We start from the raw sequence: 26,395 nt of genomic DNA on the forward strand, positions 1-26,395 counted from the left end.
CCTAGACGTTTCCACTTCACAATAACAGCACTTACAGTTGACCGGGGCAGCTCTAGCCACGTTGAAAGTCACTGAGCTCTTCAGGAAGGCCATTCTACTGTCAATGTTTGTCTATGGAGACTACATGGCTGTGTGCTCGATTTCATACCTCCATCAGAAACGGTTGTGACTGAAATAGCCGAATCCACTAATTTGAAGGGATGTCCACATACTTTTGTATATATAGTGTAACATCCATTTGAGACAATGTGCGCTCTTACGTCAGGCATTTCAAACATTTAGTGTCTCCTCTGTAGAGCGACTGACACCTTATTAAAATTGGGATAAATATGCATTCTGACTGAGCTATGACAGTGTTCTAACGGTGTTGACTTTTCAAAACAAGCCAAGTCCTCGACCAATGATTGAACAGGACTTCAATAGCATTCCAAGCATTCTACAACACCTTGAGTCAATATCTCATTCTCTCTCGAAAGAAATAAGAATGAATTGCCAACACACTGCTAACCATCCAATAAGGATAAGGCGTCTGGAGCATCAACTAGCCCTGTGGTTGGACTAGACCCAGGCTGGTACTAGAGCGTGGTACATCTAACTCTTATATTGATAAGACGCCCTAAATTGTCACACTTTATTTATTTAGACAATTAAAAACATACACATCCATCAAACAATGAAACAGCCAAGGAAAAACATGCATATCTAATGATTTAATGATTTAAAAAAATATATATTAAAAAAAGGACATCTCCGTAGATGAGTACTTGAAAAACATGTCACATGAAGTAAGGTGGTAGTGCTCATAGACGGCATCCCAAACGACACCCCATCCCCTACATAGTGCACTACTTTTGACCGTGTCATTTGGGACGTAGTCGCAGACAGTCTCCATAGTGTTTGGTGCCCTACAGGTTCCGAGGTCATCCAAAAAGCCCCTTCGCTTTCTTCTTCTTGGGTCGGGCGGAGGGCCGATCTGCGGCAGTAGCCATGGGAACTGTAGTCTGTGAGGACGGCAACAGACGTGTTAGAGACAAGGTAAGGATATTATGGTTACATTATAGCCTTCAGTCTGAGGGAGAGGGGTCTAGGCTGGGTTACCGTACAGCCCTTAGGCGGCGTTTACACAGACAGCCCAATTCTGATCTTTTGCCCAATTATTGGCAATACAGCTGATCAGATTGCTCAAAATACCAATTAGTGAAGAAAAAAAAATCACAATTGGGCTGCCTGTGTAAACGCAGCCTTAGTGACATCTGCTGCTGTAAAAGGGCTTATCAATAAATCGGATTGATTAATTCATTATTATTGGTAAATCAGAATCATTGCGGAGTTGACCAGACCTTTTCCTCATTAGGTGTCTCTGAGTCTGTGGTTCTGGCTCTACCCCCCTGGTCCAGCCCATGGTTCACCTCCTCACCTGTAGGGAACAAACCAACCACCAATTCACACCTATAGTGGACATAATCAGACACTAAAACCCATTTTCACACTATTGAGCCGAGCTGAGCTGTCCTGGCCAAGGCAGCCTTGGTATGAGCTGCAACGTTGCAACACATTTATTAACGTTGCAACAAAAGTATCAAACCGCTTGAGACTCCAACTTTCCAACGCCAGTTGTCCTGTTAAAAGCAGCACTAGCAGGAGAAGTGTTTGGGTGATTGATGTTGTTTAGCTAGATTACAGAAATGTCTGGGACAGAATATAGTACTTCATCCCTCCCCCTAGTGATCTCTTATAGAATGTGTGTGTGGTGTCTGTGTGTGAGAGTGTGTTGGTAGGACATGCGATCCTACAGGTCTAAATCTACAGGCCTTGGGCCACAGAGGTGACGGCAAGATGGGATGGGATTAGAAAGATTATATGACCAATGAGAAGAGGTCCAGACCTGGGGGCTGTGTGCCGCTGGCGGCGTGTTTAGGGTCACGGTCCTCTGTGGTGGATTCGTCCTCTTTGGGGGCGTGTCTCTCAGAGATCTTACGTTTGCGGGCGTTGGTGTTGCCGTAGGACGTGACGGCTGAGTAGAGCTCCTGCAGCTCAGAGTCAAACCCCAGACTGCCCTGCCTCACACATACCTGTGGCACAGTCTGAGGGAGAGAGAGAGAGAGAGAGAGAGAGAGAGAGAGAGAGAGAGAGAGAATGGGAAAGGGAGAAAATTATGACAAATCCAACTAATGTCAAAACTGTTGGCTATCTTTCCATAAATATACATTTATATTAATATTTTCCTGCACACTATATTTTGAGGGGATTAAATGAAAGAAAAATAAGAGTACAGGAAGCAGAGGGAAATGAGCAGAAATAAACTGTGACCTGAGCAAAACACTAAGCTATCAGAGAGGGAGAGAAACAGTATGAGGGAACGGGTGAGAGGTGGAGAGAGAACTACACTAAATGATTTAGAGAGAATAAATGAATGATATGGATGATATGGAAAGATGTCCTGCAGTGAGTGTGTGTCAGTCAGTCAATCAGCCAGCCTCCTGCCTGGTGGCCTGCTTTCCCCAGTCAATCACATGGTAGAGGTCTGGAGGAGTGACTGAAGGCTTTCCCCAGTCAGTCACATGGTAGAGGTCTGGAGGAGTGACTGAAGGCTTTCCCCAGTCAGTCACATGGTAGAGGTCTGGAGGAGTGACTGAATTATTTCCCCGGTCAATCACATGGTAGAGGTCTGGAGGAGTGACTGAAGTCTTTCCCCGGTCAGTCACATGGTAGAGGTCTGGAGGTGTGACTGAAGTCTTTCCCCGGTCAGTCACATGGTAGAGGTCTGGAGGAGTGACTGAAGTCTTTCCCCGGTCAGTCACATGGTAGAGGTCTGGAGGAGTGACTGAAGGCTGAAGGCCTGATAAGGGTCTAATGAAAGCAGTTTTTCTAGCAGCTCTGGCACAAGGTAGAGACCAGCAAACAACACTACAGGAGACAGGAACAACACTACAGGAGACAGGAACAACACTACAGGAGACAGGAAACAGGAACAACACTACAGGAGACAGGAACAACACTACAGGAGATAGGAAACAGGAACAACACTACAGGAGCTAGGAAACAGGAACAACACTACAGGAGACAGGAACAACACTACAGGAGACAGGAAACAGGAGCAACACTACAGGAGATAGGAAACAGGAACAACACTACAGGAAACAGGAACAACACTACAGGAAACAGGAACAACACTACAGGAGACAGGAACAACACTACAGGAGACAGGAAACAGGAACAACACTACAGGAGACAGGAAACAGGAGCAACACTACAGGAGACTGGAAACAGGAGCAACACTACAGGAGACAGGAAACAGGAACAACACTACAGGATACAGGAAACAGGAACAACACTACAGGAGACAGGAACAACACTACAGGAGACAGGAAACAGGAACAACACTACAGGAGACAGGACACTTCGGTAGGTCTATATAGGCTGCTGCAACACCGTACTGCACTGTTGTGTGTGTGTGTACACACACACACACACACACACACACACACACGTTGACGCCACAACCAACTACAAGTCAAGACAGATAACATACTAAACTCATACAGCACGTACACACTATTCATTCTACTCTTTCACTCGCTTTTTTCAGTCAAACGGAGAGGACAAACTCTGAATTAGCTGTTCAAATATTGACGGGGAGAAATTGGTGGTCTCGCACTGCTGTCAGTGAGAGGGGCTCCTAAACATACTTGGTCAGGTTTAGAGGTCTGCATTGATTTATTTTAGTTTTTTGTTTGTTTAAATATCGTAAAAATAAATGTATGCTCTGGTCAGGCTTTAGTTCCCCTTTGGGCACAGAGCAACCAATGTGTGGAGGACCAGCAGCTCCATAGAAAAGGAGCAGAGCCACCCTTCTCTTCTCCTCATTCTCCTCCTCACCCTTCTCTTCTCCTCACCCTTCTCTTCTCCTCACTCTCCTCCTCACCCTTCTCTCCTCCTCACCATTCTCTTCTCCTCACCCTTCTCTCCTCCTCACCCTTCTCTCCTCCTCACCCTTCTCTTCTCCTCACCATTCTCTTCTCCTCACTCTCCTCCTCACCCTTCTCTTCTCCTCACTCTCCTCCTCACCCTTCTCTTCTCCTCACTCTCCTCCTCACCCTTCTCTCCTCCTCACCCTTCTCTTCTCCTCACTCTCCTCCTCACCCTTCTCTTCTCCTCACTCTCCTCCTCACCATTCTCTCCTCCTCACCCTTCTCTCCTCCTCACCCTTCTCTCCTCCTCACCCTTCTCTTCTCCTCACTCTCCTCCTCACCCTTCTCTTCTCCTCTTCTCCTCCTCACCCTTCTCTTCTCCTCCTCACCCTTCTCTCCTCCTCACCCTTCTCTCCTCCTCACCCTTCTCTTCTCCTCACTCTCCTCATCACCCTTCTCTCCTCCTCACCCTTCTCTTCTCTCCATCATCTCATTTTCTGTTCCGCACCTTCGTTTTCACGTTCATCTTTCTTTCCACGCAATGTTGCTATCATTCAACCTCCGGTTTTCATCCATTTTATCATTCATGCTATCATTTAGCCCTGGTCTTTTCTCCCACACTTTTATCAATGTTCTCCCTTTGCCCCGTTCCACACAAACCACTGCAATTCAATCTAAATAAGTGTTTATTGCATTCAATTCCCGTGACTACACAGTGCCTTGTGAAATGTGGAAACTTGCTGTTTTCCCATTTTGTCCCAACCTTCTCCTGTAGGACACCTCTTCTGGAAAACATTTGGCATGCACACCTCTTCTGGAAAACATTTGGCATGCACACCTCTTCTGGAAAACATTTGGCATGCACACCTCTTCTGGAAAACATTTGGCATGCACACCTCTTCTGGAAAACACTTGGCATGCACACCTCTTCTGGAAAACACTTGGCATGCACACCTCTTCTGGAAAACATTTGGCATGCACACCTCTTCTGGAAAACACTTGGCATGCACACCTCTTCTGGAAAACACTTGGCATGCACACCTCTTCTGGAAAACATTTGGCACGCACACCTCTTCTGGAAAACATTTGGCATGCACACCTCTTCTGGAAAACACTTGGCATGCACACCTCTTCTGGAAAACACTTGGCATGCACACCTCTTCTGGAAAACATTTGGCATGCACACCTCTTCTGGAAAACACTTGGCATGCACACCTCTTCTGGAAAACACTTGGCATGCACACCTCTTCTGGAAAACATTTGGCATGCACACCTCTTCTGGAAAACATTTGGCATGCACACCTCTTCTGGAAAACACATGGCATGCACACCTCTTCTGGAAAACACTTGGCATGCACACCTCTTCTGGCAAATGTGCTCCTTTTCTGTCAAGTTGTTTGAGGATCATTGATGGACAGTAACAGTAAAACAAGGTGAAATCCTTAATGGTGAAACTGCTTCGTCTGTTTGTGATGTAACAACAACAAACAAGTTACTGCAAAGAACAAACACTTAAAAAAAAAAATCAGACATCATTGCTCACAATATGCACAGCAATATCTTTACCACGCTGCGCGACGTCGCCTCGGCAACAAAACCAATAATGGTGGTGGGGGCGGCCAGCGGTGCCGTTTCCCCTTACAATGGATTACATCTAAGTCAGCGCTGTAACTAGGCCACATGGGACCGTCCCTTTAAACCGGCAAGTGTAAAGCATTCTCAAACGTATGTCCAATGTATTGGGCCTGCGTCTCAGAGTATGAGTGTTGTTTTAGGATCAGTTTAGCCTTTTAAAGCAAAATGAATAAGGGCATGGACCTAGATCAGCCCTCCTGGACGATAAACAACACTTAAACCCATAAAAAGGGAAAGAATGGCATAAAGAGTTAACAAAACAAAGGTCAAAGGTCAGTTTAAATAGACTACCGTGGTTCAACCACCTCTCTACCTCACAGTTAATAATATTAATCTGGAACTTTCTTGTGGCCTCCACCAGACTGAGTGGCCTGCCGCTGTCATAACAGACCAAAGTCCTGCAGTACAGAGACAGGGGAGGAGCTACTGTTTTGGTGAGCTCACCTGTGTTAGGGATTTGATTGAGGTTAGGGTGACCCCTCAGTTTACCCTCATCGGACTGTCAATGGGATGCACGCCAGTCAAGTTCCTTTAGTTGCACCCTCACAAATCTGAACCCTGCCCTCTGTAGGACTGCTGGCCATCTATAATCCATTCTGGCACCTTAGCCAATCACTGCCCCGCGGCCTGACCAAAGAAAAACAAGGAAGGATGAGTAGAAGGAGGGTGAGGGATGTTGACATTTCCCTCTATTACTAGTGGGTAAACAGCTCTGAGTTTAGCCGGTGTTGTTTTCTGAGATAGACCAGTCTCTAGGCCGGTGTTGTTTTCTGAGAGACCAGTCTCTAGGCCGGTGTTGTTTTCTGAGATAGACCAGTCTCTAGGCCGGTGTTGTTTTCTGAGATAGACCGGTGTTGTTTTATGAGATAGACCAGTCTCTAGGCCGGTGTTGTTTTCTGAGATAGACCAGTCTCTAGGCCGGTGTTGTTTTATGAGATAGACCAGTCTCTAGGCCGGTGTTGGGGATTGGTGCTGACCGACCTTCATGGAACCCTGGTACAGACTGCTGAGGCCTCACCTGATCTATAGTAAAAACACTGATGCTGGATCCTAAACTGGCCCCTACCCCTAACCCCTACACCCTAGTCAGGAACCACTGACCCCTACACCCTAGTCAGTAAACACTAACCCCTACACCCTAGTCAGGAACCACTGACCCCTAGTCAGGAACCACTGACCCCTACACCCTAGTCATGAACCACTGACCCCTACACCCTAGTCAGGAACCACTGACCCCTACACCCTAGTCAGGAACCACTGACCCCTACACCCTAGTCAGGAACCACTGACCCATACACCCTAGTCAGGAACCACTGACCCATACACCCTAGTCAGGAACCACTGACCCCGACACCCTAGTCAGGAACCACTGACCCCTAGTCAGGAACCACTGACCCCTAGTCAGGAACCACTGACCCCTACCCCCTAGTCAGGAACCACTAACCCCTACACAGGAACCACTGACCCATACACCCTAGTCAGGAACCACTGACCCATACACCCTAGTCAGGAACCACTGACCCATACACCCTAGTCAGGAACCACTGACCCCTACACCCTAGTCAGGAACCACTAACCCCGACACCCTAGCCAGTAACCACTGACCCCTAGTCAGTAACCACTGACCCCTAGCCCCGACACCCTAGTCAGTAACCACTGACCCCTAACCCCGACACCCTAGTCAGTAACCACTGACCCCTAACCCCGACACCCTAGTCAGTAACCACTGACCCCTAACCCCAACACCCTAGTCAGTAACCACTGACCCATACACCCTAGTCAGGAACCACTGACCCCTACACCCTAGTCAGGAACCACTAACCCCGACACCTAGCCAGTAACCACTGACCCCTAACCCCGACACCTAGTCAGTAACCACTGACCCCTAACCCCGACACCCCAGTCAGTAACCACTGACCCCTAGCCCCGACACCCTAGTCAGTAACCACTGACCCCTAACCCCGACACCCTAGTCAGTAACCACTGACCCCTAACCCCAACACCCTAGTCAGTAACCACTGACCCCTAACCCCGACACCCTAGTCAGTAACCACTGACCCCTAACCCCAACACCCTAGTCAGTAACCACTGACCCATATCGCCTTACGCAGAGGTTACAGGACCTAAAACAACCACATTGGATATTGATATTCTACTACACACGCCAGGTTGGCAGATGGCTATGGAACAACAAACAGAGGCAGGTGAAGTCCAAATGGTCCGTCTGCCTTTAAACCCTGAAACACATCACTTTACATCTGGTCATATATCTGTCTGCACTTCCCTGTCAACTACTCTCACCCTCTTTCTCCCCCTCTTCCCTGTCAACTACTCTCACCCTCTTTCTTCCTCTTCCCAGTCAACTACTCTCACCCTCTTTCTCCCTCTCTTCCCTGTCAACTACTCTCACCCTCTTTCTCCCTCTCTTCCCAGTCAACTACTCTCACCCTCTTTCTCCCTCTCTTCCCAGTCAACTACTCTCACCCTCTTTCTCTCTCTCTTCCCAGTCAACTACTCTCACCCTCTTTCTCCCCCTCTTCCCTGTCAACTACTCTCACCCTCTTTCTTCCTCTTCCCAGTCAACTACTCTCACCCTCTTTCTCCCTCTCTTCCCAGTCAACTACTCTCACCCTCTTTCTCCCTCTCTTCCCAGTCAACTACTCTCACCCTCTTTCTCCCTCTCTTCCCAGTCAACTACTCTCACCCTCTTTCTCTCTCTCTTCCCAGTCAACTACTCTCACCCTCTTTCTCCCTCTCTTCCCAGTCAACTACTCTCACCCTCTTTCTCCCTCTCTTCCCAGTCAACTACTCTCACCCTCTTTCCCCTGTCAACTACTCTCACCCTCTTTCTCCCTCTCTTCCCAGTCAACTACTCTCACCCTCTCTTCCCAGTCAACTACTCTCACCCTCTTTCTCCCTCTCTTCCCAGTCAACTACTCTCACCCTCTTTCTCCCTCTCTTCCCAGTCAACTACTCTCACCCTCTTTCTCCCTCTCTTCCCAGTCAACTACTCTCACCCTCTTTCTCCCTCTCTTCCCAGTCAACTACTTTCACCCTCTTTCTCCCTCAACCTCTTCTCCCTCTCTTCCCAGTCAACTACTCGGACCCTCTTTCTCCCTCTCAACCTCTTCTCCCTCTCTTCCCAGTCAACTACTCTCACCCTCTTTCTCCCTCTCTTCCCTGTCAACTACTCTCAACCTCTTTCTCCCCTCTTCCCAGTCAACTACTCTCAACCTCTTTCTCCCCTCTTCCCAGTCAACTACTCTCAACCTCTTCTCCCTCTCTTCCCAGTCAACTACTCTCACCCTCTTTCTCCCTCTCTTCCCTGTCAACTACTCTCACCCTCTTTCTCCCCCTCTTCCCTGTCAACTACTCTCACCCTCTTTCTTCCTCTTCCCTGTCAACTACTCTCACCCTCTTTCTCCCCCTTTTCCCAGTCAACTACTCTCACCCTCTTTCTCCCTCTCCCCAGTCAACTACTTTCACCCTCTTTCTCCCTCAGCCTCTTCTCCCTCTCTTCCCAGTCAACTACTCTCAACCTCTTTCTCCCCTCTTCCCAGTCAACTACTCTCAACCTCTTTCTCCCCTCTTCCCAGTCAACTACTCTCAACCTCTTCTCCCTCTCTTCCCAGTCAACTACTCTCAACCTCTTCTCCCTCTCTTCCCAGTCAACTACTCTCACCCTCTTTCTCCCTCTCTTCCCTGTCAACTACTCTCAACCTTTCTCCCCTCTTCCCAGTCAACTACTCTCAACCTCTTCTCCATCTCCCCCAGTCAACTACTCTCACCCTCTTTCTCCCTCTCTTCCCTGTCAACTACTCTCACCCTCTTTCTCCCCAGTCAACTACTCTCAACCTTTCTCCCCTCTTCCCAGTCAACTACTCTCAACCTCTTCTCCCTCTCTTCCCTGTCAACTACTCTCACCCTCTTTCTCCCCAGTCAACTACTCTCACCCTCTTTCTCCCCTCTTCCCAGTCAACTACTCTCACCCTCTTTCTTTCTCTCAGGCCAGGAGAGGAGCCAGGAGACTGAGGAGAGGCTTCCCCACATCACTCCCTCTCTCTGGGACAACTGACAGGAGGAGAGGGGGTCAGACCTCTGGAGGGGATTTATGATTTTACGAGGATCCCCATTAGCCGACGCCAATGATGACAGCTAGTCTTCCTGGGGTCTGACATAACGAAAAAGACATTACAGTCAAAAATACTCTATATACATACACACACACACATAAAAACTGAGCAATCGGGAGATTAGGGCCTTGGTCAGGGAGGGGACCAAGAACCCGATGATCACTCTGACAGAGCTCCAGAGTTCCTCTGTGGAGATGGGAGAACCTTCCAAAAGGACAAGCATCTCTGCAGCACTCCACCAATCAGTCCAGAAGGCCAGACGGAAGCAACTCTTCAGTAAAAGGCACATGACAGCCCGCTTGGAGTTTGCCAAAAGGCACCTAAAGGACTCTCAGAACACGAGAAATAAGATTCACTGGTCTGATGAAACCAAGATTGAACCCTTTGGCCTGAATGACAAGCGTAATGTCTGGAGGAAACCAGGCACCGCTTATCAATACCATGCCTTGTCCCTAAAAACAGACACATGGTGAGGTAGAGAAGTAGAAACAGGGAAAGGGGATACTTAGTCAGTTATACAACTGAATGCCTTCAACTGAAATGTGTCTTCCGCATTTAACCCAACTCCTCTGAAACAGAGAGGTGCGGGGGGCTGCCTTAATCAACATCCATGACTTTCGGCGCCTGGGGAACTTAGGGTTAATTGCCTTGCTCAGGGGCAGAACGACAGATTTGTACCTTGTCAGCTCTAGGATTCGATCCAGCAACCTTTATGATTACTGGTCCAATGCTCTAACCACATCCCTAAAAACAGGCACATGGTGAGGTACAAACACACATAAACCCCAGGCCTTGTCCCTAAAAACAGACATGGTGAGGTACAAACACACATAAACCCCAGGCCTTGTCCCTAAAAACAGACACATGGTGAGGTAGAAACACACATAAACCCCAGGCCTTGTTCCTAAAAACAGACACATGGTGAGGTAGAAACACACATAAACCCCAGGCCTTGTCCCTAAAAACAGACATGGTGAGGTAGAAACACACATAAACCCCAGGCCTTGTCCCTAAAAACAGACATGGTGAGGTAGAAACACATAAACCCCAGGCCTTGTCCCTAAAAACAGACACATGGTGAGGTAGAAACACACATAAACCCCAGGCCGTGTCCCTAAAAACAGACATGGTGAGGTAGAAACACACATAAACCCCAGGCCTTGTCCCTAAAAACAGACATGGTGAAGTAGAAACACACATAAACCCCAGGCCTTGTCCCTAAAAACAGACATGGTGAGGTAGAAACACACATAAACCCCAGGCCTTGTCCCTAAAAACAGACACATGGTGAGGTAGAAACACACATAAACCCCAGGCCTTGTTCCTAAAAACAGACACATGGTGAGGTAGAAACACACATAAACCCCAGGCCTTGTCCCTAAAAACAGACATGGTGAGGTAGAAACACACATAAACCCCAGGCCTTGTCCCTAAAAACAGACACATGGTGAGGTACAACCACACATAAACCCCAGGCCTTGTCCCTAAAAACAGACATGGTGAGGTACAAACACACATAAACCCCAGGCCTTGTCCCTAAAAACAGACACATGGTGAGGTACAAACACACATAAACCCCAGGCCTTGTCCCTAAAAACAGACACATGGTGAGGTAGAAACACACATAAACCCCAGGCCTTGTCCCTAAAAACAGACACATGGTGAGGTACAAACACACATAAACCCCAGGCCTTGTCCCTAAAAACAGACACATGGTGAGGTAGAAATACACATAAACCCCAGGCCTTGTTCCTAAAAACAGACACATGGTGAGGTAGAAACACACATAAACCCCAGGCCTTGTCCCTAAAAACAGACACATGGTGAGGTAGAAACACACATAAACCCCAGGCCTTGTCCCTAAAAACAGACACATGGTGAGGTAGAAACACACATAAACCCCAGGCCTTGTTCCTAAAAACAGACACATGGTGAGGTAGAAACACACATAAACCCCAGGCCTTGTTCCTAAAAACAGGCACATGGTGAGGTAGAAACACACATAAACCCCAGGCCTTGTCCCTAAAAACAGACATGGTGAGGTAGAAACACACATAAACCCCAGGCCTTGTCCCTAAAAACAGACATGGTGAGGTAGAAACACATAAACCCCAGGCCTTGTCCCTAAAAACAGACACATGGTGAGGTAGAAACACACATAAACCCCAGGCCGTGTCCCTAAAAACAGACATGGTGAGGTAGAAACACACATAAACCCCAGGCCTTGTCCCTAAAAACAGACACATGGTGAGGTACAAACACACATAAACCCCAGGCCTTGTCCCTAAAAACAGACACATGGTGAGGTACAAACACACATAAACCCCAGGCCTTGTCCCTAAAAACAGACATGGTGAGGTAGAAACATACATAAACCCCAGGCCTTGTCCCTAAAAACAGACACATGGTGAGGTAGAAACACACATAAACCCCAGGCCTTGTCCCTAAAAACAGACACATGGTGAGGTACAAACACACATAAACCCCAGGCCTTGTCCCTAAAAACAGACACATGGTGAGGTAGAAACACACATAAACCCCAGGCCTTGTCCCTAAAAACAGACACATGGTGAGGTAGAAACATACATAAACCCCAGGCCTTGTCCCTAAAAACAGACACATGGTGAGGTAGAAACACATAAACCCCAGGCCTTGTCCCTAAAAACAGGCACATGGTGAGGTAGAAACACACATAAACCCCAGGCCTTGTCCCTAAAAACAGGCACATGGTGAGGTAGAAACACACATAAACCCCAGGCCTTGTCCCTAAAAACAGACACATGGTGAGGTACAACCACACATAAACCCCAGGCATTGTCCCTAAAAACAGACACAAGGTGAGGTACAAACACACATAAACCCCAGGCCTTGTCCCTAAAAACAGGCACATGGTGAGGTACAAACACACATAAACCCCAGGCCTTGTCCCTAAAAACAGACATGGTGAGGTAGAACCACACATACTCAACCTCTTCTCCCTCTCTTCCCTGTCAACTACTCTCACCCTCTTTCTCCCCAGTCAACTACTCTCACCCTCTTTCTCCCCTCTTCCCAGTCAACTACTCTCACCCTCTTTCTTTCTCTCAGGCCAGGAGAGGAGCCAGGAGACTGAGGAGAGGCTTCCCCACATCACTCCCTACAGGCACATGGTGAGGATTTAGAAAGGATCCCCACACAATAAACCCCAGGCCTTTACAGTCAAAAATACTCTAAAATACAGACACACACATAAAAACTGGCAATGAGATTAGGGCCTTGGTCAGGGAGGGGACCAAGAACCCGATGATCACTCTGACAGAGCTCCAGAGTTCCTCTGTGGAGATGGGAGAACCCTTCCAAAAACAAGCATCTCTGCACACTCCACCAATCAGTGAAGGCCAGACAAAACTCTTCAGTAAAAGGCACATGAAGCCCCAGTTTGCCAAAAGGCACCTAAAGGACTCTCAGAACACGAAAATAAGATTCACTGGTCTGATGAAACCAAGATTGAACCCTTTGGCCTGAATGACAAGCGTAATGTCTGGAGGAAACCAGGCATTAAATACCATGCCTTGTCCCTAAAAACAGACACATGGTGAGGTAGAAACAGGGAAAGGGGATACACAGTTATAAACTGAATGCCTTCAACTGAAATGTGTCCCGCAAAAACTCCTCTGACACAGAGGTGAGGGGGCTGCAAATCAACATCCATGAACCCCTGGGGAACTTGGGTTAATTGCCTTGCTCAGGGGCAAAACAGATTTGTACCTTGTCAGCTCTAGTACAACCAGCAACCTTTATGATTACTGGTCCAATGCCTTGTCCCTAAAAACAGGCACATGGTGAGGTACAAACACACATAAACCCCAGGCCTTGTCCCTAAAAACAGACATGGTGAGGTACAAACACACATAAACCCCAGGCCTTGTCCCTAAAAACAGACACATGGTGAGGTAGAAACACACATAAACCCCAGGCCTTGTTCCTAAAAACAGACACATGGTGAGGTAGAAACACACATAAACCCCAGGCCTTGTCCCTAAAAACAGACATGGTGAGGTAGAAACACACATAAACCCCAGGCCTTGTCCCTAAAAACAGACATGGTGAGGTAGAAACACATAAACCCCAGGCCTTGTCCCTAAAAACAGACACATGGTGAGGTAGAAACACACATAAACCCCAGGCCTTGTCCCTAAAAACAGACATGGTGAGGTAGAAACACACATAAACCCCAGGCCTTGTCCCTAAAAACAGACATGGTGAAGTAGAAACACACATAAACCCCAGGCCTTGTCCCTAAAAACAGACATGGTGAGGTAGAAACACACATAAACCCCAGGCCTTGTCCCTAAAAACAGACACATGGTGAGGTAGAAACACACATAAACCCCAGGCCTTGTTCCTAAAAACAGACACATGGTGAGGTAGAAACACACATAAACCCCAGGCCTTGTCCCTAAAAACAGACATGGTGAGGTAGAAACACACATAAACCCCAGGCCTTGTCCCTAAAAACAGACACATGGTGAGGTAGAAACACACATAAACCCCAGGCCTTGTCCCTAAAAACAGACATGGTGAGGTACAAACACACATAAACCCCAGGCCTTGTCCCTAAAAACAGACACATGGTGAGGTACAAACACACATAAACCCCAGGCCTTGTCCCTAAAAACAGACACATGGTGAGGTAGAAACACACATAAACCCCAGGCCTTGTCCCTAAAAACAGACACATGGTGAGGTACAAACACACATAAACCCCAGGCCTTGTCCCTAAAAACAGACACATGGTGAGGTAGAAACACACATAAACCCCAGGCCTTGTTCCTAAAAACAGACACATGGTGAGGTAGAAACACACATAAACCCCAGGCCTTGTCCCTAAAAACAGACACATGGTGAGGTAGAAACACACATAAACCCCAGGCCTTGTCCCTAAAAACAGACACATGGTGAGGTAGAAACACACATAAACCCCAGGCCTTGTTCCTAAAAACAGACACATGGTGAGGTAGAAACACACATAAACCCCAGGCCTTGTTCCTAAAAACAGGCACATGGTGAGGTAGAAACACACATAAACCCCAGGCCTTGTCCCTAAAAACAGACATGGTGAGGTAGAAACACACATAAACCCCAGGCCTTGTCCCTAAAAACAGACATGGTGAGGTAGAAACACATAAACCCCAGGCCTTGTCCCTAAAAACAGACACATGGTGAGGTAGAAACACACATAAACCCCAGGCCGTGTCCCTAAAAACAGACATGGTGAGGTAGAAACACACATAAACCCCAGGCCTTGTCCCTAAAAACAGACACATGGTGAGGTACAAACACACATAAACCCCAGGCCTTGTCCCTAAAAACAGACACATGGTGAGGTACAAACACACATAAACCCCAGGCCTTGTCCCTAAAAACAGACATGGTGAGGTAGAAACACACATAAACCCCAGGCCTTGTCCCTAAAAACAGACACATGGTGAGGTAGAAACACACATAAACCCCAGGCCTTGTCCCTAAAAACAGACACATGGTGAGGTACAAACACACATAAACCCCAGGCCTTGTCCCTAAAAACAGACACATGGTGAGGTAGAAACACACATAAACCCCAGGCCTTGTCCCTAAAAACAGACACATGGTGAGGTAGAAACATACATAAACCCCAGGCCTTGTCCCTAAAAACAGACACATGGTGAGGTAGAAACACATAAACCCCAGGCCTTGTCCCTAAAAACAGACACATGGTGAGGTAGAAACACACATAAACCCCAGGCCTTGTCCCTAAAAACAGGCACATGGTGAGGTAGAAACACACATAAACCCCAGGCCTTGTCCCTAAAAACAGACACATGGTGAGGTACAACCACACATAAACCCCAGGCATTGTCCCTAAAAACAGACACAAGGTGAGGTACAAACACACATAAACCCCAGGCCTTGTCCCTAAAAACAGGCACATGGTGAGGTACAAACACACATAAACCCCAGGCCTTGTCCCTAAAAACAGACACATGGTGAGGTACAAACACACATACACCCCAGGCCTTGTCCCTAAAAACAGACACATGGTGAGGTAGAAACACACATAAACCCCAGGCCTTGTCCCTAAAAACAGGCACATGGTGAGGTAGAAACACACATAAACCCCAGGCCTTGTCCCTAAAAACAGACATGGTGAGGTAGAACCACACATAAACCCCAGGCCTTGTCCCTAAAAACAGACACATGGTGAGGTACAAACACACATAAACCCCAGGCCTTGTCCCTAAAAACAGACACATGGTGAGGTACAAACACACATAAACCCCAGGCCTTGTCCCTAAAAACAGACACATGGTGAGGTAGAAACACACATAAACCCCAGGCCTTGTCCCTAAAAACAGACACATGGTGAGGTACAACCACACATAAACCCCAGGCCTTGTCCCTAAAAACAGACACATGGTGAGGTACAACCACACATAAACCCCAGGCCTTGTCCCTAAAAAAAGACATGGTGAGGTACAAACACACATAAACCCCAGGCCTTGTCCCTAAAAACAGACACATGGTGAGGTACAAACACACATAAACCCCAGGCCTTGTCCCTAAAAACAGACACATGGTGAGGTACAACCACACATAAACCCCAGGCCTTGTCCCTAAAAACAGACATGGTGTGGTACAAACACACATAAACCCCAGGCCTTGTCCCTAAAAACAGACATGGTGAAGTAGAAACACACATAAACCCCAGGCCTTGTCCCTAAAAACAGACATGGTGAGGTAGAAACACACATAAACCCCAGGCCTTGTCCCTAAAAACAGACACATGGTGAGGTAGAAACACACATAAACCCCAGGCCTTGTTCCTAAAAACAGACACATGGTGAGGTAGAAACACACATAAACCCCAGGCCTTGTCCCTAAAAACAGACATGGTGAGGTAGAAACACATAAACCCCAGGCCTTGTCCCTAAAAACAGACACATGGTGAGGTAGAAACACACATAAACCCCAGGCCGTGTCCCTAAAAACAGACATGGTGAGGTAGAAACACACATAAACCCCAGGCCTTGTCCCTAAAAACAGACACATGGTGAGGTACAAACACACATAAACCCCAGGCCTTGTCCCTAAAAACAGACACATGGTGAGGTACAAACACACATAAACCCCAGGCCTTGTCCCTAAAAACAGACATGGTGAGGTAGAAACATACATAAACCCCAGGCCTTGTCCCTAAAAACAGACACATGGTGAGGTAGAAACACACATAAACCCCAGGCCTTGTCCCTAAAAACAGACACATGGTGAGGTACAAACACACATAAACCCCAGGCCTTGTCCCTAAAAACAGACACATGGTGAGGTAGAAACACACATAAACCCCAGGCCTTGTCCCTAAAAACAGACACATGGTGAGGTAGAAACATACATAAACCCCAGGCCTTGTCCCTAAAAACAGACACATGGTGAGGTAGAAACACATAAACCCCAGGCCTTGTCCCTAAAAACAGGCACATGGTGAGGTAGAAACACACATAAACCCCAGGCCTTGTCCCTAAAAACAGGCACATGGTGAGGTAGAAACACACATAAACCCCAGGCCTTGTCCCTAAAAACAGACACATGGTGAGGTACAACCACACATAAACCCCAGGCATTGTCCCTAAAAACAGACACAAGGTGAGGTACAAACACACATAAACCCCAGGCCTTGTCCCTAAAAACAGGCACATGGTGAGGTACAAACACACATAAACCCCAGGCCTTGTCCCTAAAAACAGACACATGGTGAGGTACAAACACACATACACCCCAGGCCTTGTCCCTAAAAACAGACACATGGTGAGGTAGAAACACACATAAACCCCAGGCCTTGTCCCTAAAAACAGGCACATGGTGAGGTAGAAACACACATAAACCCCAGGCCTTGTCCCTAAAAACAGACATGGTGAGGTAGAACCACACATAAACCCCAGGCCTTGTCCCTAAAAACAGACACATGGTGAGGTACAAACACACATAAACCCCAGGCCTTGTCCCTAAAAACAGACACATGGTGAGGTACAACCACACATAAACCCCAGGCCTTGTCCCTAAAAACAGACACATGGTGAGGTAGAAACACACATAAACCCCAGGCCTTGTCCCTAAAAACAGACACATGGTGAGGTACAACCACACATAAACCCCAGGCCTTGTCCCTAAAAACAGACACATGGTGAGGTACAACCACACATAAACCCCAGGCCTTGTCCCTAAAAAAAGACATGGTGAGGTACAAACACACATAAACCCCAGGCCTTGTCCCTAAAAACAGACACATGGTGAGGTACAAACACACATAAACCCCAGGCCTTGTCCCTAAAAACAGACACATGGTGAGGTACAACCACACATAAACCCCAGGCCTTGTCCCTAAAAACAGACATGGTGTGGTACAAACACACATAAACCCCAGGCCTTGTCCCTAAAAACAGACATGGTGAAGTAGAAACACACATAAACCCCAGGCCTTGTCCCTAAAAACAGACATGGTGAGGTAGAAACACACATAAACCCCAGGCCTTGTCCCTAAAAACAGACACATGGTGAGGTAGAAACACACATAAACCCCAGGCCTTGTTCCTAAAAACAGACACATGGTGAGGTAGAAACACACATAAACCCCAGGCCTTGTCCCTAAAAACAGACATGGTGAGGTAGAAACACACATAAACCCCAGGCCTTGTCCCTAAAAACAGACATGGTGAGGTAGAAACACACATAAACCCCAGGCCTTGTCCCTAAAGACAGACATGGTGAGGTAGAAACACACATAAACCCCAGGCCTTGTCCTTAAAAACAGACATGGTGAGGTAGAAACACACATAAACCCCAGGCCTTGTTCCTAAAAACAGACACATGGTGAGGTAGAAACACACATAAACCCCAGGCCTTGTCCCTAAAAACAGACATGGTGAGGTAGAAACACACATAAACCCCAGGCCTTGTCCCTAAAAACAGACATGGTGAGGTACAAACACACATAAACCCCAGGCCGTGTCCCTAAAAACAGACATGGTGAGGTAGAAACACACATAAACCCCAGGCCGTGTCCCTAAAAACAGACATGGTGAGGTAGAAACACACATAAACCCCAGGCCTTGTCCCTAAAAACAGACACATGGTGAGGTAGAAACACACATAAACCCCAGGCCTTGTCCCTAAAAACAGACATGGTGAGGTAGAAACACACATAAACCCCAGGCCTTGTTCCTAAAAACAGACACATGGTGAGGTAGAAACACACATAAACCCCAGGCCTTGTCCCTAAAAACAGACACATGGTGAGGTAGAAACACACATAAACCCCAGGCCTTGTCCCTAAAAACAGACACATGGTGAGGTAGAAACACACATAAACCCCAGGCCTTGTCCCTAAAAACAGACACATGGTGAGGTACAAACACACATAAACCCCAGGCCTTGTCCCTAAAAACAGACACATGGTGAGGTACAACCACACATAAACCCCAGGCATTGTCCCTAAAAACAGACACAAGGTGAGGTACAAACACACATAAACCCCAGGCCTTGTCCCTAAAAACAGGCACATGGTGAGGTACAAACACACATAAACCCCAGGCCTTGTCCCTAAAAACAGACACATGGTGAGGTACAAACACACATAAACCCCAGGCCTTGTCCCTAAAAACAGACACATGGTGAGGTAGAAACACACATAAACCCCAGGCCTTGTCCCTAAAAACAGACACATGGTGAGGTAGAAACACACATAAACCCCAGGCCTTGTCCCTAAAAACAGACATGGTGAGGTAGAACCACACATAAACCCCAGGCCTTGTCCCTAAAAACAGACACATGGTGAGGTACAAACACACATAAACCCCAGGCCTTGTCCCTAAAAACAGACATGGTGAGGTAGAAACACACATAAACCCCAGGCCTTGTCCCTAAAAACAGACACATGGTGAGGTAGAAACACACATAAACCCCAGGCCTTGTTCCTAAAAACAGACACATGGTGAGGTAGAAACACACATAAACCCCAGGCCTTGTCCCTAAAAACAGACATGGTGAGGTAGAAACACATAAACCCCAGGCCTTGTCCCTAAAAACAGACACATGGTGAGGTAAAACACACATAAACCCCAGGCCGTGTCCCTAAAAACAGACATGGTGAGGTAGAAACACACATAAACCCCAGGCCTTGTCCCTAAAAACAGACACATGGTGAGGTACAAACACACATAAACCCCAGGCCTTGTCCCTAAAAACAGACACATGGTGAGGTACAAACACACATAAACCCCAGGCCTTGTCCCTAAAAACAGACATGGTGAGGTAGAAACATACATAAACCCCAGGCCTTGTCCCTAAAAACAGACACATGGTGAGGTAGAAACACACATAAACCCCAGGCCTTGTCCCTAAAAACAGACACATGGTGAGGTACAAACACACATAAACCCCAGGCCTTGTCCCTAAAAACAGACACATGGTGAGGTAGAAACACACATAAACCCCAGGCCTTGTCCCTAAAAACAGACACACGGTGAGGTAGAAACATACATAAACCCCAGGCCTTGTCCCTAAAAACAGACACATGGTGAGGTAGAAACACATAAACCCCAGGACTTGTCCCTAAAAACAGGCACATGGTGAGGTAGAAACACACATAAACCCCAGGCCTTGTCCCTAAAAACAGGCACATGGTGAGGTAGAAACACACATAAACCCCAGGCCTTGTCCCTAAAAACAGACACATGGTGAGGTACAACCACACATAAACCCCAGGCATTGTCCCTAAAAACAGACACAAGGTGAGGTACAAACACACATAAACCCCAGGCCTTGTCCCTAAAAACAGGCACATGGTGAGGTACAAACACACATAAACCCCAGGCCTTGTCCCTAAAAACAGACACATGGTGAGGTACAAACACACATACACCCCAGGCCTTGTCCCTAAAAACAGACACATGGTGAGGTAGAAACACACATAAACCCCAGGCCTTGTCCCTAAAAACAGGCACATGGTGAGGTAGAAACACACATAAACCCCAGGCCTTGTCCCTAAAAACAGACATGGTGAGGTAGAAACCACACATAAACCCCAGGCCTTGTCCCTAAAAACAGACACATGGTGAGGTACAAACACACATAAACCCCAGGCCTTGTCCCTAAAAACAGACACATGGTGAGGTACAACCACACATAAACCCCAGGCCTTGTCCCTAAAAACAGACACATGGTGAGGTAGAAACACACATAAACCCCAGGCCTTGTCCCTAAAAACAGACACATGGTGAGGTACAAACCACACATAAACCCCAGGCCTTGTCCCTAAAAACAGACACATGGTGAGGTACAACCACACATAAACCCCAGGCCTTGTCCCTAAAAAAAGACATGGTGAGGTACAAACACACATAAACCCCAGGCCTTGTCCCTAAAAACAGACACATGGTGAGGTACAAACACACATAAACCCCAGGCCTTGTCCCTAAAAACAGACACATGGTGAGGTACAACCACACATAAACCCCAGGCCTTGTCCCTAAAAACAGACATGGTGAGGTACAAACACACATAAACCCCAGGCCTTGTCCCTAAAAACAGACATGGTGAGGTAGAAACACACATAAACCCCAGGCCTTGTCCCTAAAAACAGACATGGTGAGGTAGAAACACACATAAACCCCAGGCCTTGTCCCTAAAAACAGACACATGGTGAGGTAGAAACACACATAAACCCCAGGCCTTGTTCCTAAAAACAGACACATGGTGAGGTAGAAACACACATAAACCCCAGGCCTTGTCCCTAAAAACAGACATGGTGAGGTAGAAACACACATAAACCCCAGGCCTTGTCCCTAAAAACAGACATGGTGAGGTAGAAACACACATAAACCCCAGGCCTTGTCCCTAAAACAGACATGGTGAGGTAGAAACACACATAAACCCCAGGCCTTGTCCTTAAAAACAGACATGGTGAGGTAGAAACACACATAAACCCCAGGCCTTGTTCCTAAAAACAGACACATGGTGAGGTAGAAACACACATAAACCCCAGGCCTTGTCCCTAAAAACAGACATGGTGAGGTAGAAACACACATAAACCCCAGGCCTTGTCCCTAAAAACAGACATGGTGAGGTACAAACACACATAAACCCCAGGCCTTGTCCCTAAAAACAGACATGGTGAGGTAGAAACACACATAAACCCCAGGCCTTGTCCCTAAAAACAGACATGGTGAGGTAGAAACACACATAAACCCCAGGCCTTGTCCCTAAAAACAGACACATGGTGAGGTAGAAACACACATAAACCCCAGGCCTTGTCCCTAAAAACAGACATGGTGAGGTAGAAACACACATAAACCCCAGGCCTTGTTCCTAAAAACAGACACATGGTGAGGTAGAAACACACATAAACCCCAGGCCTTGTCCCTAAAAACAGACACATGGTGAGGTAGAAACACACATAAACCCCAGGCCTTGTCCCTAAAAACAGACACATGGTGAGGTAGAAACACACATAAACCCCAGGCCTTGTCCCTAAAAACAGACACATGGTGAGGTACAAACACACATAAACCCCAGGCCTTGTCCCTAAAAACAGACACATGGTGAGGTACAACCACACATAAACCCCAGGCCTTGTCCCTAAAAACAGACACATGGTGAGGTAGAAACACACATAAACCCCAGGCCTTGTCCCTAAAAACAGACATGGTGAGGTAGAAACACACATAAACCCCAGGCCTTGTTCCTAAAAACAGACACATGGTGAGGTAGAAACACACATAAACCCCAGGCCTTGTCCCTAAAAACAGACACATGGTGAGGTAGAAACACACATAAACCCCAGGCCTTGTCCCTAAAAACAGACACATGGTGAGGTAGAAACACACATAAACCCCAGGCCTTGTCCCTAAAAACAGACACATGGTGAGGTACAAACACACATAAACCCCAGGCCTTGTCCCTAAAAACAGACACATGGTGAGGTACAACACACATAAACCCCAGGCATTGTCCCTAAAAACAGACACAAGGTGAGGTACAAACACACATAAACCCCAGGCCTTGTCCCTAAAAACAGACACATGGTGAGGTAGAAACACACATAAACCCCAGGCCTTGTTCCTAAAAACAGACACATGGTGAGGTAAAACACACATAAACCCCAGGCCTTGTCCCTAAAAACAGACACATGGTGAGGTAGAAACACACATAAACCCCAGGCCTTGTCCCTAAAAACAGACACATGGTGAGGTAGAAACACACATAAACCCCAGGCCTTGTCCCTAAAAACAGACACATGGTGAGGTACAAACACACATAAACCCCAGGCCTTGTCCCTAAAAACAGACACATGGTGAGGTACAACCACACATAAACCCCAGGCATTGTCCCTAAAAACAGACACAAGGTGAGGTACAAACACACATAAACCCCAGGCCTTGTCCCTAAAAACAGGCACATGGTGAGGTACAAACACACATAAACCCCAGGCCTTGTCCCTAAAAACAGACACATGGTGAGGTACAAACACACATACACCCCAGGCCTTGTCCCTAAAAACAGACACATGGTGAGGTAGAAACACACATAAACCCCAGGCCTTGTCCCTAAAAACAGGCACATGGTGAGGTAGAAACACACATAAACCCCAGGCCTTGTCCCTAAAAACAGACATGGTGAGGTAGAACCACACATAAACCCCAGGCCTTGTCCCTAAAAACAGACACATGGTGAGGTACAAACACACATAAACCCCAGGCCTTGTCCCTAAAAACAGACATGGTGAGGTAGAAACACACATAAACCCCAGGCCTTGTCCCTAAAAACAGACACATGGTGAGGTAGAAACACACATAAACCCCAGGCCTTGTTCCTAAAAACAGACACATGGTGAGGTAGAAACACACATAAACCCCAGGCCTTGTCCCTAAAAACAGACATGGTGAGGTAGAAACACATAAACCCCAGGCCTTGTCCCTAAAAACAGACACATGGTGAGGTAGAAACACACATAAACCCCAGGCCGTGTCCCTAAAAACAGACATGGTGAGGTAGAAACACACATAAACCCCAGGCCTTGTCCCTAAAAACAGACACATGGTGAGGTACAAACACACATAAACCCCAGGCCTTGTCCCTAAAAACAGACACATGGTGAGGTACAAACACACATAAACCCCAGGCCTTGTCCCTAAAAACAGACATGGTGAGGTAGAAACATACATAAACCCCAGGCCTTGTCCCTAAAAACAGACACATGGTGAGGTAGAAACACACATAAACCCCAGGCCTTGTCCCTAAAAACAGACACATGGTGAGGTACAAACACACATAAACCCCAGGCCTTGTCCCTAAAAACAGACACATGGTGAGGTAGAAACACACATAAACCCCAGGCCTTGTCCCTAAAAACAGACACACGGTGAGGTAGAAACATACATAAACCCCAGGCCTTGTCCCTAAAAACAGACACATGGTGAGGTAGAAACACATAAACCCCAGGACTTGTCCCTAAAAACAGGCACATGGTGAGGTAGAAACACACATAAACCCCAGGCCTTGTCCCTAAAAACAGGCACATGGTGAGGTAGAAACACACATAAACCCCAGGCCTTGTCCCTAAAAACAGACACATGGTGAGGTACAACCACACATAAACCCCAGGCATTGTCCCTAAAAACAGACACAAGGTGAGGTACAAACACACATAAACCCCAGGCCTTGTCCCTAAAAACAGGCACATGGTGAGGTACAAACACACATAAACCCCAGGCCTTGTCCCTAAAAACAGACACATGGTGAGGTACAAACACACATACACCCCAGGCCTTGTCCCTAAAAACAGACACATGGTGAGGTAGAAACACACATAAACCCCAGGCCTTGTCCCTAAAAACAGGCACATGGTGAGGTAGAAACACACATAAACCCCAGGCCTTGTCCCTAAAAACAGACACATGGTGAGGTAGAAACACACATAAACCCCAGGCCTTGTCCCTAAAAACAGACACATGGTGAGGTAGAAACACACATAAACCCCAGGCCTTGTCCCTAAAAACAGACACATGGTGAGGTACAAACACACATAAACCCCAGGCCTTGTCCCTAAAAACAGACACATGGTGAGGTACAACCACACATAAACCCCAGGCATTGTCCCTAAAAACAGACACAAGGTGAGGTACAAACACACATAAACCCCAGGCCTTGTCCCTAAAAACAGACACATGGTGAGGTAGAAACACACATAAACCCCAGGCCTTGTTCCTAAAAACAGACACATGGTGAGGTAGAAACACACATAAACCCCAGGCCTTGTCCCTAAAAACAGACACATGGTGAGGTAGAAACACACATAAACCCCAGGCCTTGTCCCTAAAAACAGACACATGGTGAGGTAGAAACACACATAAACCCCAGGCCTTGTCCCTAAAAACAGACACATGGTGAGGTACAAACACACATAAACCCCAGGCCTTGTCCCTAAAAACAGACACATGGTGAGGTACAACCACACATAAACCCCAGGCATTGTCCCTAAAAACAGACACAAGGTGAGGTACAAACACACATAAACCCCAGGCCTTGTCCCTAAAAACAGACACATGGTGAGGTACAAACACACATAAACCCCAGGCCTTGTCCCTAAAAACAGACACATGGTGAGGTACAAACACACATACACCCCAGGCCTTGTCCCTAAAAACAGACACATGGTGAGGTAGAAACACACATAAACCCCAGGCCTTGTCCCTAAAAACAGGCACATGGTGAGGTAGAAACACACATAAACCCCAGGCCTTGTCCCTAAAAACAGACATGGTGAGGTAGAACCACACATAAACCCCAGGCCTTGTCCCTAAAAACAGACACATGGTGAGGTACAAACACACATAAACCCCAGGCCTTGTCCCTAAAAACAGACATGGTGAGGTAGAAACACACATAAACCCCAGGCCTTGTCCCTAAAAACAGACACATGGTGAGGTAGAAACACACATAAACCCCAGGCCTTGTTCCTAAAAACAGACACATGGTGAGGTAGAAACACACATAAACCCCAGGCCTTGTCCCTAAAAACAGACATGGTGAGGTAGAAACACATAAACCCCAGGCCTTGTCCCTAAAAACAGACACATGGTGAGGTAGAAACACACATAAACCCCAGGCCGTGTCCCTAAAAACAGACATGGTGAGGTAGAAACACACATAAACCCCAGGCCTTGTCCCTAAAAACAGACACATGGTGAGGTACAAACACACATAAACCCCAGGCCTTGTCCCTAAAAACAGACACATGGTGAGGTACAAACACACATAAACCCCAGGCCTTGTCCCTAAAAACAGACATGGTGAGGTAGAAACACACATAAACCCCAGGCCTTGTCCCTAAAAACAGACACATGGTGAGGTAGAAACACACATAAACCCCAGGCCTTGTCCCTAAAAACAGACACATGGTGAGGTACAAACACACATAAACCCCAGGCCTTGTCCCTAAAAACAGACACATGGTGAGGTAGAAACACACATAAACCCCAGGCCTTGTCCCTAAAAACAGACACACGGTGAGGTAGAAACATACATAAACCCCAGGCCTTGTCCCTAAAAACAGACACATGGTGAGGTAGAAACACACATAAACCCCAGGACTTGTCCCTAAAAACAGGCACATGGTGAGGTAGAAACACACATAAACCCCAGGCC

General features: G+C 47.1%; 1 protein-coding gene across 1 annotated transcript in view; it reads right to left on the reverse strand.

Annotated features, from left to right (window-relative positions):
* Positions 1–691: 691 nt before the first annotated feature.
* Positions 692–26,395, reverse strand: part of nhej1 (nonhomologous end-joining factor 1) — a 55,873-nt gene continuing 30,169 nt past the window's right edge. Inside the window, exons 6-8 of the mRNA XM_065023084.1 lie at positions 1,886–2,084; positions 1,341–1,417; positions 692–1,001 (exon numbers count right to left, since the gene is read on the reverse strand). Of these exons, the coding sequence (XP_064879156.1) occupies positions 921–1,001; positions 1,341–1,417; positions 1,886–2,084 (357 nt within the window). The 3' untranslated portion in view covers positions 692–920. The remainder of the gene's footprint in view (positions 1,002–1,340; positions 1,418–1,885; positions 2,085–26,395) is intronic.

This window comes from Oncorhynchus nerka, linkage group LG2, assembly GCF_034236695.1.
Source record: "Oncorhynchus nerka isolate Pitt River linkage group LG2, Oner_Uvic_2.0, whole genome shotgun sequence".
Taxonomy (NCBI): Eukaryota; Metazoa; Chordata; class Actinopteri; order Salmoniformes; family Salmonidae; genus Oncorhynchus; species Oncorhynchus nerka.